This window comes from Ammodytes marinus, assembly GCF_949987685.1.
Source record: "Ammodytes marinus genome assembly, chromosome: 17".
In the NCBI taxonomy this organism is placed as follows: domain Eukaryota; kingdom Metazoa; phylum Chordata; class Actinopteri; order Uranoscopiformes; family Ammodytidae; genus Ammodytes; species Ammodytes marinus.
In genome coordinates, this window is record NC_137221.1 from 17,793,067 (window position 1) to 17,808,181 (window position 15,115).

The 15,115-nt window shown below is 42.1% G+C and overlaps 3 protein-coding genes across 3 annotated transcripts; all 3 read left to right on the plus strand.

The window, feature by feature from the left end:
- Positions 1–291: 291 nt before the first annotated feature.
- Positions 292–2,426, plus strand: hoxa9a (homeobox A9a). The gene is made up of 2 exons (XM_080045204.1): positions 292–970; positions 1,375–2,426. Exons 1-2 carry the CDS (start codon positions 385–387, stop codon positions 1,611–1,613), a joined length of 825 nt encoding a protein of 274 aa, XP_079901330.1. The 5' UTR covers positions 292–384; the 3' UTR covers positions 1,614–2,426.
- Positions 2,427–5,422: 2,996 nt separating this feature from the next.
- Positions 5,423–12,477, plus strand: LOC307264457 (homeobox protein Hox-A7-like; the record flags this gene model as incomplete). The annotated part of the gene is made up of 4 exons (XM_080045869.1): positions 5,423–5,840; positions 6,878–7,169; positions 9,166–9,342; positions 12,267–12,477. Exons 1-4 carry the CDS (start codon positions 5,474–5,476, stop codon positions 12,475–12,477), a joined length of 1,047 nt encoding a protein of 348 aa, XP_079901995.1. The 5' UTR covers positions 5,423–5,473.
- Positions 12,478–12,686: 209 nt separating this feature from the next.
- Positions 12,687–14,177, plus strand: hoxa5a (homeobox A5a; the record flags this gene model as incomplete). The annotated part of the gene is made up of 2 exons (XM_080044823.1): positions 12,687–13,299; positions 13,927–14,177. Exons 1-2 carry the CDS (start codon positions 12,699–12,701, stop codon positions 14,175–14,177), a joined length of 852 nt encoding a protein of 283 aa, XP_079900949.1. The 5' UTR covers positions 12,687–12,698.
- Between the last annotated feature and the right edge of the window lie 938 nt (positions 14,178–15,115).

Below are 15,115 nucleotides of genomic sequence, written 5' to 3' on the forward strand. Positions count from 1 at the left end.
ATTCAGTCATTCATATTTTCATAGATAAGATCTGGCTCGTATCTTGATAATTCTCAGCTCTAAAACTAGAGGTTGTTATAGGAGTGCGGGTGAGTATTTAATGACCAAAGGGATTGATTTATCCTTTATTGTTCAGCCTTTATGATCACGTGTGTCTGCTACCCAATGGCCGGGCAGCATGTCTCCCCATTACTAGCCCACTGTAGTTCTCTGTGGGGCCAAGTTGCTACTTGATTTCTCCACATTGTTATTTTGTGAGGCTGGGTTTACTGCGTGTGTATGTGTGTGTGGGGTTTGTTTGTGTGCGCGCGCGCGTTTTTTACTTTCTTGCATGTATCTTTTTGGAATGACTGCTTACATGTGAACGTCTAAATTCTTTCGGCCATGTCGACATCCGGAACACTGACTAGTTACTACGTCGATTCCCTCATTTTGCCCGAGAGCGAGGAACTCTCTGTGCCGAGATACCCCTCTGGACCCGGGGGGCTCCAGCACGCAAGACAGTCCGCCTCTATCAGCGACCACCATCTTCACCACCACCACCACAGCAGCGAGCTTGGGAACTGCACTTTCCCGTCCAAGCCCTCCGTATTCGGGCCGTCATGGAGCCACGTCCCCTCTCAGATCCCAGGCACAGTCTCCTCCGTGTATCATCACCACTACGGGCATCCCCAAGGCCCAGTGGGTGCAGATACGGACGGTCGCTATCAGTCATGGCTGCTGGAGCCCATGTCCGGTTCCCTGCCTTTGGCCGGATTACCGACGACCCATCACCCGTACGGAATCAAACCGGAGGGTGTGGGGACGCGAGTTGACGGCGCGCTGACTGGCTCCCACACGGCGCTGCTGCTCTCAGATTACGCCAACGGGACGGTGGCGACGGCATCACCACCGGTGGAAAAGGACGCGCTCGCCGGGCAAACGAGGGACGCAAACGGGGAAGCCGAAGAGAAACCGGGCCTCGATCCAAGTAAGTGGCTACAGAGTCCTTTATGTTTATAGCCTACTATATATATACCGCATGAAGCTGTGAGGGATTGGGGTGCGTGATGGGGGTGCGCGTCTGAGCAGATGCCATTCTGAACGTGCCATTTCCTTATGGGGGGACTGTTAATGGCCCGGCTCCCATTGCTCTATTAGATAACCTTTGTAGCTTTTTAAACTAAACGTGAGGGAGATTAATAGGGGTAAATTGTATTTGGATGTTGGATGTTGCTGCGTTTGTATACAAATGTAGCAATTTAACCTCTCATGAGAATCAGAAGGACATTTTCACAGCCAAATTGTGAGTGATGTTTATTTTTTTTTTGTTTTTACATTTGGTCACTCGGTACCGGGCCCCTTACACCAGTGTCGCACCCCTACTCTTTCCAGATAACCCCGTGTCCAACTGGCTCCACGCGAGTGCCACGAGAAAAAAGCGCTGTCCATACACCAAGCACCAGATCCTGGAACTGGAGAAAGAGTTCCTCTTTAACGCCTACCTGACCAGGGACCGTAGGTACGAGGTGGCGAGGCAGTTAAACCTCACCGAGAGACAGGTTAAAATCTGGTTCCAGAACCGCAGGATGAAGATGAAGAAGTTTAATAAAGATGGACCGAAAGACGACTGACTGAACAGTGGGGATACACCATAACGTATTTAGGCTGTTAGCGAGCTTTGTGTGCGGAAGCTCTTAACTCTGCTGGACCTTGTTTTTAAACTTCATTGTCTTATTGTTCTATATAACAGAAGCTATTAGTAGAAAAAGAAGAAAAAAAGAAAAGAAAAAAAGCATGTTGGGCTTCAGTTTGATGCGACTACCTTTATATTGCACAATTTTAACAGTGCCCACTCGTTTAATTGTTTTGTTTTTTTAATTTGTTCATTTTATTATGTTGATTTGAAATAATACCTCGTTAATGTGTATTAGTTGACCTGGTCCCTGTGCTCGTTTGTTTTGTGTATGGATGTTTCTAGCTGTTATATGTTCTGGTTTGTAGCTATATTTGTTGTCTGTCTCAGAGTCAGCTGAGCGTATAGTTTGTAAAATGTATTAATTTTATTGGTGTTTCTCCCTTACTGCTAGAACTATGACTGATGACCATGAGTTTGAATCTTACATTGGAACCTAATAGAAAAACTGACTGGTCGCATTTTGAAGTAGATGCATAGACCTCAGAAACCTCTTGGAAATGCTCAAATTCAAAGATGTTATAGACGCTATATTACATGACACGATTGACTACCTAATGTCTATCAACTACCTACAATAACCTACCTTTTTTCGATGGCGGATTATAATAGATTTGCTTGCATTAGATGCTGAACTATGAATTTCAGGGAGTAACATTTTGGAAGTACATAATGTTTGTTAGCGAGAGAAAATTAAATAAAACACTGTAGGCTACTTATTGAATACCTCGCGGTCTGCTGACCGTCTGACTTTTGGTTCACAAATGTAATTTGTACTTTATTTATTAAATAAAACAAATTATATCTGCGAATCCATGCACGTTACACCCTCATTTCATTTTGCTCTAACATCTTAATATGCTTAATATGTTTTCTAATTATTATAATTTATTTTATTATTATAAAACTTTAATTCAAGAATTATTCCTCCACAAAAAGTATCTTTTGGCTTTTAGTCTTTGTGCTGAAAATGAAGGTTACTGCAGACATAGGCTACTTTACACACACACACACACACACACACACACACACACACACACACACACACACACACACACACACACACACACACACACACGAATTATGAAATACTTTTTGAATATCTGAACATGGTACAAATTACCTAAGTTTTACACGCTTATATATCTTTTCAGGAATTTAAATTTGGCTTCCAGACACACACCTATGTGAATATCTGAATATCTAGGTTACGTGTGTGTGTGTGTGTGTGTGTGTGTGTGTGTGTGTGTGTGTGTGTGTGTGTGTGTGTGTGTGTGTGTTTCTTTCTGGATTGGGGACAGAGCTGTGTCTTGGCAGAGGATGTTGTTAGCTGTATACAGCCATAAAAGACAATTACCGCTATAACCTTTTATGGGGTGCAAAGCACTGCGGGGCGAGAGGACGCAAAACAAAAAAAGACATCGAGGGCTCAGACAGCTGAAGCATAAAATAGTGCAGCTGATTCGGCGCAGCTTTGATAAGCGACATAACCAGAATAGACATTCTGTGAACAAATGACTAAAAACGCAAAACATTCTAGTTTTAAAATATGGCCTCTGAGTTTGTGAGGTTGGTTCAAGTCTCTGCATGTTGCAGAACATATTTTGCACAACAACTCTTGAAAATGGGACAAGCAGCAAAGATACACCAGGTCATTTAGTTGTCAATATGGGATGCACAGAAACTGGTAGATTATTGTAGTTGGAAGGTAAGACGGACTTTAGTCTTCACTAACTGGTGTGCTGTTGTGACGCGTTAGGGGACGCAGATGGACCCAAACTTCAAAGACTCGGCCAGAGACAGTGCAATAAAACGCCTGGTCTGCTATACTGTCTGGCATTCCAGTTGTAATGGCTTTATGGCCATCCAGACACAATTAGGCCGTTTCCAGAATGGCACCCATTTGTTTCTTCTTCTCTTTCTGTGAGACTGCGCGCTGGACAAAAGGCCGAGCGGAAATGATCAGCTTTATTGGAGTCTCTCCGACGGGGACGCGCAGGACTCACGGTCATTTGGAGCGATCCTTTGTTTCTACCTGGGAACCTTCCGCCCTCTGCTCCTTTGCTGGGCCCGACCTAAAGGAGAAGGAGCCATAAAGCCAGCGGCTACTTTCAAACACAGTGGTGGGCCTTTTAGACCAAGCATTTTTCAAATATACATCTGGATCATTCTGTTAGAAGACATCTTGGATTTGCTTAAAGTCCCACACCCTTAGATAGGTAACGTAACCATCTGAGCCTCATTAATGACTTGTACTTTACACTTATGTCTTGTATTTTGTGGATTGCAACAGAACGTAAACGCCCGCGCACTGTTGCCTCCCACCCCTGTAGTACCCACAAGTCACCAGAGGGTGGCGACACTGTTCCACAACACCACCCTACTTTTACTTTCAACACTCTTCCCTAATGAACCTGCACTGGGAAACAAACTGTAGTAACATTTTAAGAGACCAGCAAAAATCATTTCGCACCTTTTTACAGTCTCAGTGCAGAAGCTGCTGCTCTGTAGGGAGGAGTGAAACAGCCACCTCAAAGCTAGCCTACTGCTTTCTTTCTCTAGCCAACGTTTGTAGGCCTACTTTACATTGCTTTGGAAACGCTTTGCACATACTAAGCGGCAGGATAGGACTAAACTGAAACATTAACAGTTGCATTAATTGATGTCGTTTTAATTAGGCCGATTTTCTAACTGAACTGTAGCTATATGTCCTAATACGTTTTCTTTCAGGATTTTTAAATGCAACACACTAGGCGGTCTGTGCTGCACCAATATAGTTTTTTCCCGTGTATACAAAGGATTAAAAACAATTATCGGTTCTTTATTTAATATTGATATAAATTTTAGATATTAGTTCTGTTTTCCCCATGTAACCCTGACTGATCGCTTTCTTTTATTGAATACATTATTTTTGTTAAAGGATAATAGCCTGTTAAATATTATAACATGTTTATTCCGATAATGAACAACTTTAAGAAGATGAATTATGTGCCTACTTATTATAATGCTAATACTTACAACAATAATAATAATAATAATAATAATAATAATAATAATAATAATAATAATAATAATAATAATAATAATAATAATAATAATAATAATAATAATAATTTATTTAAGAATAATTCAAAAGTATCATGTCCAAACCTACAATATGTTTCTATAAAGCCTGGACTGTTTGCGTATAATGAAACACAAGTTATAGGCCTATAATCATAACATTGTGTTCGTTTTTAGGACGAGAGATTATATATGCCTTTTTAAAGGCAAGATAAAGCTTAAATCACTTTCTGTTGGAATAGTTATGTATAAATTGTGATAATAGTTATTATAACCAATGTGGCACTAAATATTAGTGATGCCGATCATTAAATGAGTGTAGGTTATCATTAAGTAGGTTTTAAGTATTCCACGAAAGCAACATAGTATTTAAAAATAAAGCTCTTAGAACATTTGTGACGTATTATTATGATAGGGGTTATAAATCAATTTAAATTACGTAAATTAGCTGTGGATCACTCGAATTGTGTGAATATACCTCGTTTGTTTACGTGTGTGAACGTGTTTATGTATGTGAAGCGTTAATCCCACTCTGCAGTCCTGCGCCATAATGAAATCCATATCCGCCCGCTGATTGGACGAGATCAGCCAGGCCGGAGTCACGTGGCTGAGTTCTTTGGTCCAGCGCAAAAATGGGGTTTGGTGTAAATCTAGGGTGTATTGCTGTCATATATCACGCTACCTCGTAAAAACGACACTGAGGATTCTGGGCCAACAAATCAGAGAGAAAAAAATATGAGTTCTTATTATGTGGACGGTCTTCTTAGCAAATATACGGCGGCTGGTTCTCTCTACCCAAACGTTGAGCGGGCATCTTGCAGCATTGGACCTGGTGGAGAGGACTATGGCTCGGCTCGCAATGCTGCGGCCATCGCGTTCGCTCCGTCCCTGTCTGGAGTGTACAGCGTCAACAATGCAGTGTACCAGAGCCGCCCAGTGTTTACCTCGGGCTACGGCCAGGGGCAGGACGCACACACACTGCACTGCAGCCTGTTCGACCAGAGCCGCCTGTTCGCCGACAGCTGCTGCCATCAGGAGCCGGGACCCCTCACCTCGCCGCCGGACAAACAATACCGGATGTACCCCTGGATGAGAGCATCAGGTATGTGGCGATACTGTTCCTTATGTGCCATTTCATATCCTTTCTGGTCAATGCTTTTACAAAACATTGGGATACTTACACTGGCCGTTAGTGATTAAATTAATTTCCAAGAGCCATTGGTGTTGCATGGAAAGAATCGTAAAACTTTTATTGCGCAACTAATGAGTTCTGCAGCCATAAATTCATTTGGCCAGCTCCTGTGTGTTGACTACGCAGAGACCTTGCCGCTGGGGGTTTTCTCTGCACTCCTATTACACCCATAGCCTCTTCTCTCCTTTGTGGTTGTAAAAAAAAAGGAGAGACCGGCCTGTTGTGTAAATCAGTTCTCTTGCACTCCACATCGCATTTCTAATTGGGTCTGCACTGCAGAGGCTCTGGTATTTTCTGAATCTCGTTCGTACACATTGCTGGATCAATATGTCCCTAGTAGTGTCTGTTACATAAAGAAGTCAAGTAGATTTAGAATGCAAGTTATTCGAAACATTGGCATTTGTTATCATTTTGAAGGAGAAGGTGTTGGGGTAGTTATCTAGCCTAATTAATTGTGGCTCCATCGGCGCGCAGTGCATCGCTGGCTTTTAATTGGAAAGGCATGCATATTATCTAAGGAGGCATGGGCCAAGCATTCCAGCAGGGCTAATTTACATAGACGCAGAGATCTTAAAAAAAGAAGGAAAAAAATGAAACAAATTCCTTTCACCCCAACAGATTTTAATGTGAGGAATGTGTTCTATGTGTGTGTGTGTATGTGTGTGTGTGTGTGTGTGTGTGTGTGTGTGTGTGTGTGTGTGTGTGTGTGTGTGTGTGTGTGTGTGTGTGTGTGTGTGTGTTATAGGAGAAATGTAAAAAGCCAAAATTAATTGAGCAATCAAATGAATTATGGAGTCCCATCATGAATCCAACTACAAGTTTTTATTGCCAGCAATACCAATTTAATTAATGATTTATATGCAGTACCATACATCAAACATGTAGGTATATACAACATGCATTTTTCTGCCAGTTACATAGAGCCAAGCGCATCTTTTCGCCAACAGATCCAAACAGGAAGCGTGGGAGGCAGACCTATTCCCGGTACCAGACCCTGGAGCTGGAGAAGGAGTTCCACTTCAACCGCTACCTGACCCGCAGGCGGAGGATCGACATTGCCCATGCCCTCTGCCTCTCAGAGAGACAGATCAAAATCTGGTTTCAGAACCGCAGGATGAAGTGGAAGAAAGACCACAAGGAGGAGCCGACGGTGGCGACTCCCGGCGATAAGGACGGTGGTGGTGGGGATGTTGAGGCGGTGTCAGAGGCCGGAGAGCCCGAAGCTGGAGACACTGAAAAGTAACGGAAGAGACGGACAGAGCATTAAGTTACAAAAAGAAACACACTGTAAGGTGTGGGTTATCGATATATCTGAGATGTTTCTCACATACCATTCATGCACTAGAAGCTTTGTAGGCTGATCGATTGAATGACAGCTGAAGGCAATAAGCATTTAAAAAGTAGACTGTATGTCAGCGTTTCAAATTTAAACTCAAAATGCGTAAGGCTCCGTATGAGCGAAATTAACTACCTAGCCAAACTATATTTTTTATATATGCAAAGCAGTATGTAATTGTACTACTGAATCCACATTCCTACACGAAAAACTACCTAATATTTACCTTCTAGTATTAAAACACTGACACAAGGAAATCCAACGCAAGTTGGTAATTGATTGTGAACCAATATATTCTACCTAATGGAATGATTTATTTCCATTTTCTGAAGATAACAAACACAACATTCTGTGCAAATGTGCCTTAATTTAAATCAAGGCAAATTGAAAGTGGATGTTTTGTTAGTTAAAAGCTAACTGTGATTTTAGGTGCCTCTGTAGGTTTCAGAGAGTTCACCAATGTGTCGTTTCAATTACGATGTTATCGTGCATGTTTTTTTCGATCCTTATTATCCAGCTATACATCCAAGGATAACCAGACAATTATATTTGTTTAGTTTTGGATGGATTCATGTAACCTACCTCAGATTCCCAGTAAGCCCACCTGCTTATTCTACTGTAAACAGGAATAGCCTAACGTAAATGTTTTGAAGTCATACAGTAAAATGTTCTATATAATTTTTGAAGATTTTTTCCAGGCTCAAAATTCCAACCCGTGTTCTTGCCGTCATTAATTTAAATGCATGCACAGTTTTATTTAGACAGCTTTTTAATTCGACACAAGTTAATTGCAATTGTAATGCAAAATGTGCTGCCTACAAATACTGTGAAATATTTAGTATATATATATATATATATATCAAGCCCACGTACATCATTGTGAATTATATTATAATCTGTGAACAAAGAAGGATAAAAAAGTGTTAAACCTCTCACTTGTAAATGGAAATATAATAATTGAATAAAATAGCTTTCACCTGTCTATTTGTTTACATTTAATATCTGCATTCAATATTTGAGAAGATAATATTTTGAAACCACAAGAATTATGATAAAAGCAGCAATTACGCGCCGGGTTGAGTAGCAATATGTCACCCACGGTAAACAGAAAGTGCCGTTTGCTGTGGCCAATAGTAGGTTGCATGTAATGAACGATGTTGCAGTCCATTATGAGGGTTAGGTAAACACATAGAGTTGGGGAATGCGAACTATGAGGATGCGAGATGGGGCAGGCTGTAGATGAAGGGGAAATCACTGTTGAACTTTGCGTTGCCTTTTCCCTCTGTAAAATGGCGCCTGACGGTGACCTGTCCCCCCCCCCCCCTCACTCTCTCTCTCTCTCACACACACACACACACACACACACACACACACACACACACACACACACACACACACACACACACACACACACACACACACACACACACACACACACACACACACACACACACACACACACACACACACACACCTCTCCCCCCTCCCGTCCCAGCCCAGCCCTCCCCTTTTCTCCCCAATCTCTCCCTCCAGCGCTGGAGCCATAAATCCGTTGTTGTTTATGAAAATTTACAACATAGCAATGCAACTTTACGACCCGGCTCGTCCTCCCATTGGCCACGGCCCAGTCACGTGACGGAGAGCCGTGAACATGAACTTTTTTATGTATAATTTCCAACAGCGGAATAGAGCAGCCTTTCATTTAACGGTGTTGAGGCTTACAACGCGGCTCTTTTCGCCGCATGCAGCGACCATCTAGATATTTTTTATATCCTGTTTTTTTATATATATATATTAAGCGAGTTTGGAGTTTTCTTCTCGGTGAGGTACAGAGACTCTACGCGCAGGAGCTTTGCTTTTAGAACATGGAGACTGGATCTTTGTGGTGCCCTGCTGTAGGGCTACTGACAGGCAGGATGAGTGGATGGAGCTCCGGTGCGTCACTGACCCCCCGAGGAGCCTCAGTTTCCGTCCTGGGACTCAGCTGGATACTTCCCTCCGTCACAGCCCGCCGTCTGCACCTGCCAACTCCCCCCCACTCCTCCTCCACTGTTTACAGGCAGAAACCTACACAAGGTAAGACACCCGAAACGTGCATACGTTGTTCGCTCTTTTAACAATTTGCAATGACAAAAAAGAATAGTGTTTTAAATATGAAGCCTAATTTGCTCTCTGTGATACCAAGATGTTTAAATCCTGTGATGGAAATAATTTCATGTTGTGTGATTTGAGTGGCAGATGCTACGTGGTAGGATACATTTGATCTGTCTGAATTAGATTAACCTATAGCACTGCTGTTTAGCCTTCTTCCTGTCTGCGTTTATGCTCTCAAGAACGTAGCCTTGTTTGTTTGTTGTTGGATTTGAATGGGGTTGGGCTTTTCAGCTGCACTGTTCATTGGGTGGATGGTGGCCAGGAGATGTGCTCTTTTACGCCCTCCTGTGGAGACACCGGGGGTATTTCAGGTTGCAGCTCTGCTTGTTTTTCTGCAAATGGACACCACATAAGTCGACCTTATTTTTCTACCTGGGTGATCGTGCGTAATCGTGTGCTTCACACTTATGCATGCAGGCCCTGACTTACTGTACAGTGAATCGATCATTGGTATAATGGCATATCTTACAAAGCATGATTATTTGACCGTTCGAATGACCTTCATTTGACACAGTGGTGCAAAACATGCATACTATTCAAAAACATTATTTGCACACCATGTTTACACATCGATGTTGCTCAACGTTGTTTCTTAATATAATACGGTATTGTGATATTGTAGTGATTTTTGTAGTCCAATAATCTTTAGTCGAATATCAGTCGTGAAAGGTAGCCTATAGTTAAATGCATTAAGCATTTTTTTGATTTTCATTATACAATATTCCATATCTTCGTTTGACTTTTGCTATTTTCACATGCATTTTATTTGAAAAAAACGCTTCTATCTCCATATGTTGCACTCGCACCCAATAACAATTTATTTCTGTTTGGAAAGAGTGTTAATAATATACGTTGAGAAATACTCACGTGTTCTAAAAAGTGACACAATTATCTAGAATGTGACTGTTTCAGTCTTGCTGCCGCCGTGCGTAATACTTAGTCAGACTATGTGTTCAAATATTCTGAACTGCTGTGTGTGTCTGTGTGTACTGTTAGACTCGCTGTGCTGGTGTGTGAGGGTTAGCCTGCAGAGTGCAGTGCCCTCCTGCTTTCCTGCAGCAGAGGCCCCCCTCGCTCCTGACATGTTTGACACCAGTGCGCACTCACTTCTTTCCTCTCCTTTCTTTGGGCCCTTATTTATTTCCTGGGTGTGTCCCCGGCTCGACTCCGGGAAATAACTTTCGTGGGAACTTTGCTGCCATTGGCTAGTCATAAATCAGCTGTTAGAGCAGCTGTTTAGGCAAAATCCCGCTAAGTAGGTCTCCTCTTGCTATGGGCCCACCAGTATAAATGTGTGAGCCTGGTATTCACACCCTTCCTCTCTTCTTGCCTTCTGGGGGTCTACTGATACCGCACCACATACCTGGCTGGAATATACTAAATAATCTATACTTCGCTGTTGGTGTCAGTAACACATGATTGAGCTTGAGCTGGGTAAAAGGGTTGCTTTGGGGGAATAGAATGTGAGAAGGGGGGAAGTTGCTTTCGAGAGACGACGGTGCCATAAAAATTCCACAAGAAGAAAAAAACCCAAAAGGCTTCGTGCCTCCTTTTTAAGCGTCTTATCCGTGTCGGACTCCATGTAAACCTCCTGTTTTTGTGTGCCTGCTCAGAATGAACAAGGGCTTTAATTGGATAGTCAATTGACACTTTTTAACATTGGCCATGTTGCAATACAATCTGGAAACGGTTGGTCAGGATTTATTTTAATGTAGGCAACTATTTATGTTAAAACACTAAACTTAATTTTTTTTTTGTTGAGGATCAATAATTTTTACTTTTGGTTTGTGCAGCATTGTGATCGGTGTATTAGAAAAATATTAATAAAGATGATTAATATTTTATTTCAACATGAGAATATTGTATACTAGCCTTTTTTCTGTGGAAGCGAAGACACAGTCAAACCATTGAACGCTTCTTCATAGTCACACACACGAGCAGCCCAAAAGCACACTGCGACCACTAAAAATGTCAATTATAATCTGAATATTGTTGTGATTTTACATTTTATATTTCAAATACATTGTCTTTAATGTATCCATTAATTGTGACAATATAGTTGATTTTTCAATCATTTGTCATTTTAAAATCTGGCCTATAGTTTCTTAAAATTCACACTGAAAATTTGTACAAAACTCCACCCTGTGAAGTTGCTCGTAGGATAGAGATGTTACGTTGTCCTCGATCTTATGTTGAAGTCTCACCCAATACACAATACAAAATATTAAAACATGCGTTCTGATAAGAAATGGAAAATGTAATAGGCCTAGTCAATATGAACGATGACTCGCCTTCAAGCCAGAGCGTAATAAAGTCGGGTTACATGCATAAAGCTCGTGAAATCCTCTTCAGGGTTTATTGTTTGGAATCGTCACATTTTAAGCAGCCTAAAATAAACAGTAACGTGTTTAAACGTGTCTTCATATGTAGACTATTTTTAAAGTTATTAATTATTCAGCGTGCCACAAAGGACAGGCCTGGAACGGCATACCTCCATCAAAATATTAGACAATGTGGTGCTTGGCTTTTATCGGTCCCAAAACATTTATTTATTAGACTTTTTCCTCATAGATGGTTGTTCACTTGTTTTATGAATACAAGAAAAAGTGTGAAAAGAGCCGCTGCCCTGTTCTGAATGGCCTTTCATTCTATTAACTGCACAGTCTATTTCCACTCATCGCCCATCATAACATGCATAACAGATTCTGATCGAATTATTCCTGTACACTATTCTCACCGAGATTGCACTCTCAGCATGTCACTTGTTGTATTGTTTAGGAGCCCGTTGGTTTTTGCCGCAATGGTCGTTAACCTCTGAATAACCCCGTGTGGAGCCCACGCCTCAGAGAGCGCCGCAGACACGCAGTGCAACAGTTGAGCCAGAGGATGGCGCACCACGACAATACAAAACAGCCGAGCCGTGGCTCTGAGGCTGCCCTAGCCACGAGCGCAGGGAGGCGCGCGCCCTCCACATCCCACCCAGTATTTCCTCTGTGCACGAGTTTACCTCTGGAGGTCACCAAGCAGGATTTACGACTGGTCAACAAAAGCACGTGATACTCCGCCGTACCCCATATTTGGGTGCCTACGTAAGAGAGAATCAAGTCCATGTCCCACTCATTTCCATAATTCATCATAAATTGTGCAAGGGTGCTATAGGACGCGCTAAACCGTAAGAGCCACAAATCAAGCACACAGGTTTATGCTATTTTACCTCCAAAAACAATAAAACAACAACAGCAATACCTACAACGAGCAAACGGTGGAATTGTCAACAAATGAGCTCCTATTTTGTGAACTCATTCTGCGGTCGCTATCCCAATGGCGCGGACTTCCAGTTACATAATTATGGAGACCATAGTACGGAAAACGAGCAATACAGGGACTCAACGGCCATGCATTCTAGCAGGTATGGCTATGGCTACAACGGGATGGACCTAACAGTCGGGCGGGCCGGCACCGGACACTTTGTGGGCAACGAGCAGGGGACGCAGGGCTACTCCCCAAGTCACTCAGCGGCGACGACACCCTCCGTGGAGCCGGTCAGGTACAGCCAGTCCTCCGGCAGCACCGGGACATCTTCTCTATCCCCACCACCTGACCCGCTGCCGTGCTCCTCGGTCGCCAGCTCGTCCCCGGTTACCGAGGCTCAGTCTCAACAACACCGAGCCGTGAAAAACTCTCTCACGACCCCGTGCTCAACCGCATGCTCGAGTTCCAACGGAGGCTCGCTGCTGCTCAGCCGGGACTGTGTGTCCAAATCTTCCCCCCTGGAGGAAGAGAAGCCCGCGGGAAGCGCACCGACAACTCCCCAAAATATCACAGACTCCTCACAGCCGCAGATATATCCGTGGATGAGAAAACTACATATAAATCACGGTAAACGTCTGATTTTTCTATGATCTTGTATTGATTTTTCAGAGACGTGGCGATGTGTTATTGTTAGGTAAAGGTGTGATCATGGTTCTATCTTATTTATGGACTTTTTACTATGAGCTATGCAGACACTATTTGACATTTGTATCAGTTAAAAAGCACAAAATATGTTAACTTTCCACATGGGCATGTGGCGTCATATGCACCTTATAGCCTACCTGTTTGGTGTATTTTCATAGACCAGGTACGGCTAATTTAATAACATAAAATAAGTGTTGCATTAAAAATGCATTATCTTTCTGTAGGATGTATGCTTTTTGTTTTAGTTTCAAAAATCAATTTTTTTGGGCGAATAGCTCACAATGAAAATCCATGTGCTAATTCCTTAACGCAAGGTGCAATGGAAAAGGTGTATATTTTACCTGTTGTATTTAACGAGTTTTGGTTCTATGAAGCGTCATTGATAATATTGTCTTTAAGCTAACTTTTAAACCATTACTATCTGCAGAAACCATAGGCAGTGTATAAAAAAAACTGCGAGAAATGAAGTAAAAAATAAAAAGTTTCTGCCCTTTCTTTTGAATATCTACTGTATCTCACGAGTTTTCCCTCCTTTCTTCTCGTAAAAAGATTTGGCTGGACCGGAGGGCAAGAGAGCCAGGACTGCATACACCCGCTATCAGACCCTGGAGCTGGAGAAGGAGTTCCACTTCAACCGCTACCTGACCCGCAGGCGGAGGATCGAGATAGCCCATGCCCTCTGCCTCTCAGAGAGACAGATCAAAATCTGGTTTCAGAACCGCAGGATGAAGTGGAAGAAAGACAACAAGCTGAAGAGCATGAACATGGCGGCTGCCGGCGGGGGAGGCTACAGGCCTTGATATGCACACTCTTCTATACCAGCCGATAAGCGAGCACTTGTGAAAAATAAAACAAAAGATTGTCATATCAACTTCTCGTCCTCCTGTTTCAAAAAAAGCGCAAAGACTTGTCAACGGGGCTGTGTGGGGGACAGGGGACACCCCCACTTAAGCCAACTGTATGTCCAACAAGCGTCCCCACTATATTCCTTAATAATATGTTCATTTTTTTATTTCCACCGTGGTAATGCTTGTGAGTTTAAAAAAAATTGCATCATGTACAGTTCTGTCAAGATTTAGATGAAAAGAAACACATGCAAATAAATGCTTAAATTATTTCTTGTTCAGACGAAAAAATAAAAATAAAAACGTCAAAGCTTGAATTGCTACTTGCTCTACATACCGCAAATAAATCCAGTAAAAGTTGTGTTATGCACTCAGAACCATTAACAGCATATAACATAGAAGGTTGAGCTGCCTTCGTGTTTAGCCTTCATTTTCTATATATGTATGTACTGTATATCTACGTATTTATTTGTTTGATGTATTGTGACAACTTGTCAGAAAACTTGCTTCCAAAAAGTAGAGCCAGCACAGTACGTAAAGCCTTGTGTGGTTATTGTGTGCGTTGTGAACACATATGTATGGACAGAGGTGCCGACTCAGTCTTGTATGTACAGTAGCCGTGCCTTGTATATTCGTTTGTTTGCAGGAGCTTTGCAGGATCTTAGTAACAAAAATCGTATTTTGTCTTTGTTTCTCTCTAGTTGTTTTTATGTGGAGGGTCCCACATTTTATTCCATTGCCTATGTGTATAACTCCATCGTGATTAGCTTTTTTGTAAATGTTTTTCAAAGACTGGAAGTCAAGAATATACTATAGTAATATTAATAATAATGAAATGATGATGGCCATTATAATAAACTTTCTACTGGAACGGCAACATTACTGTGAGTGTA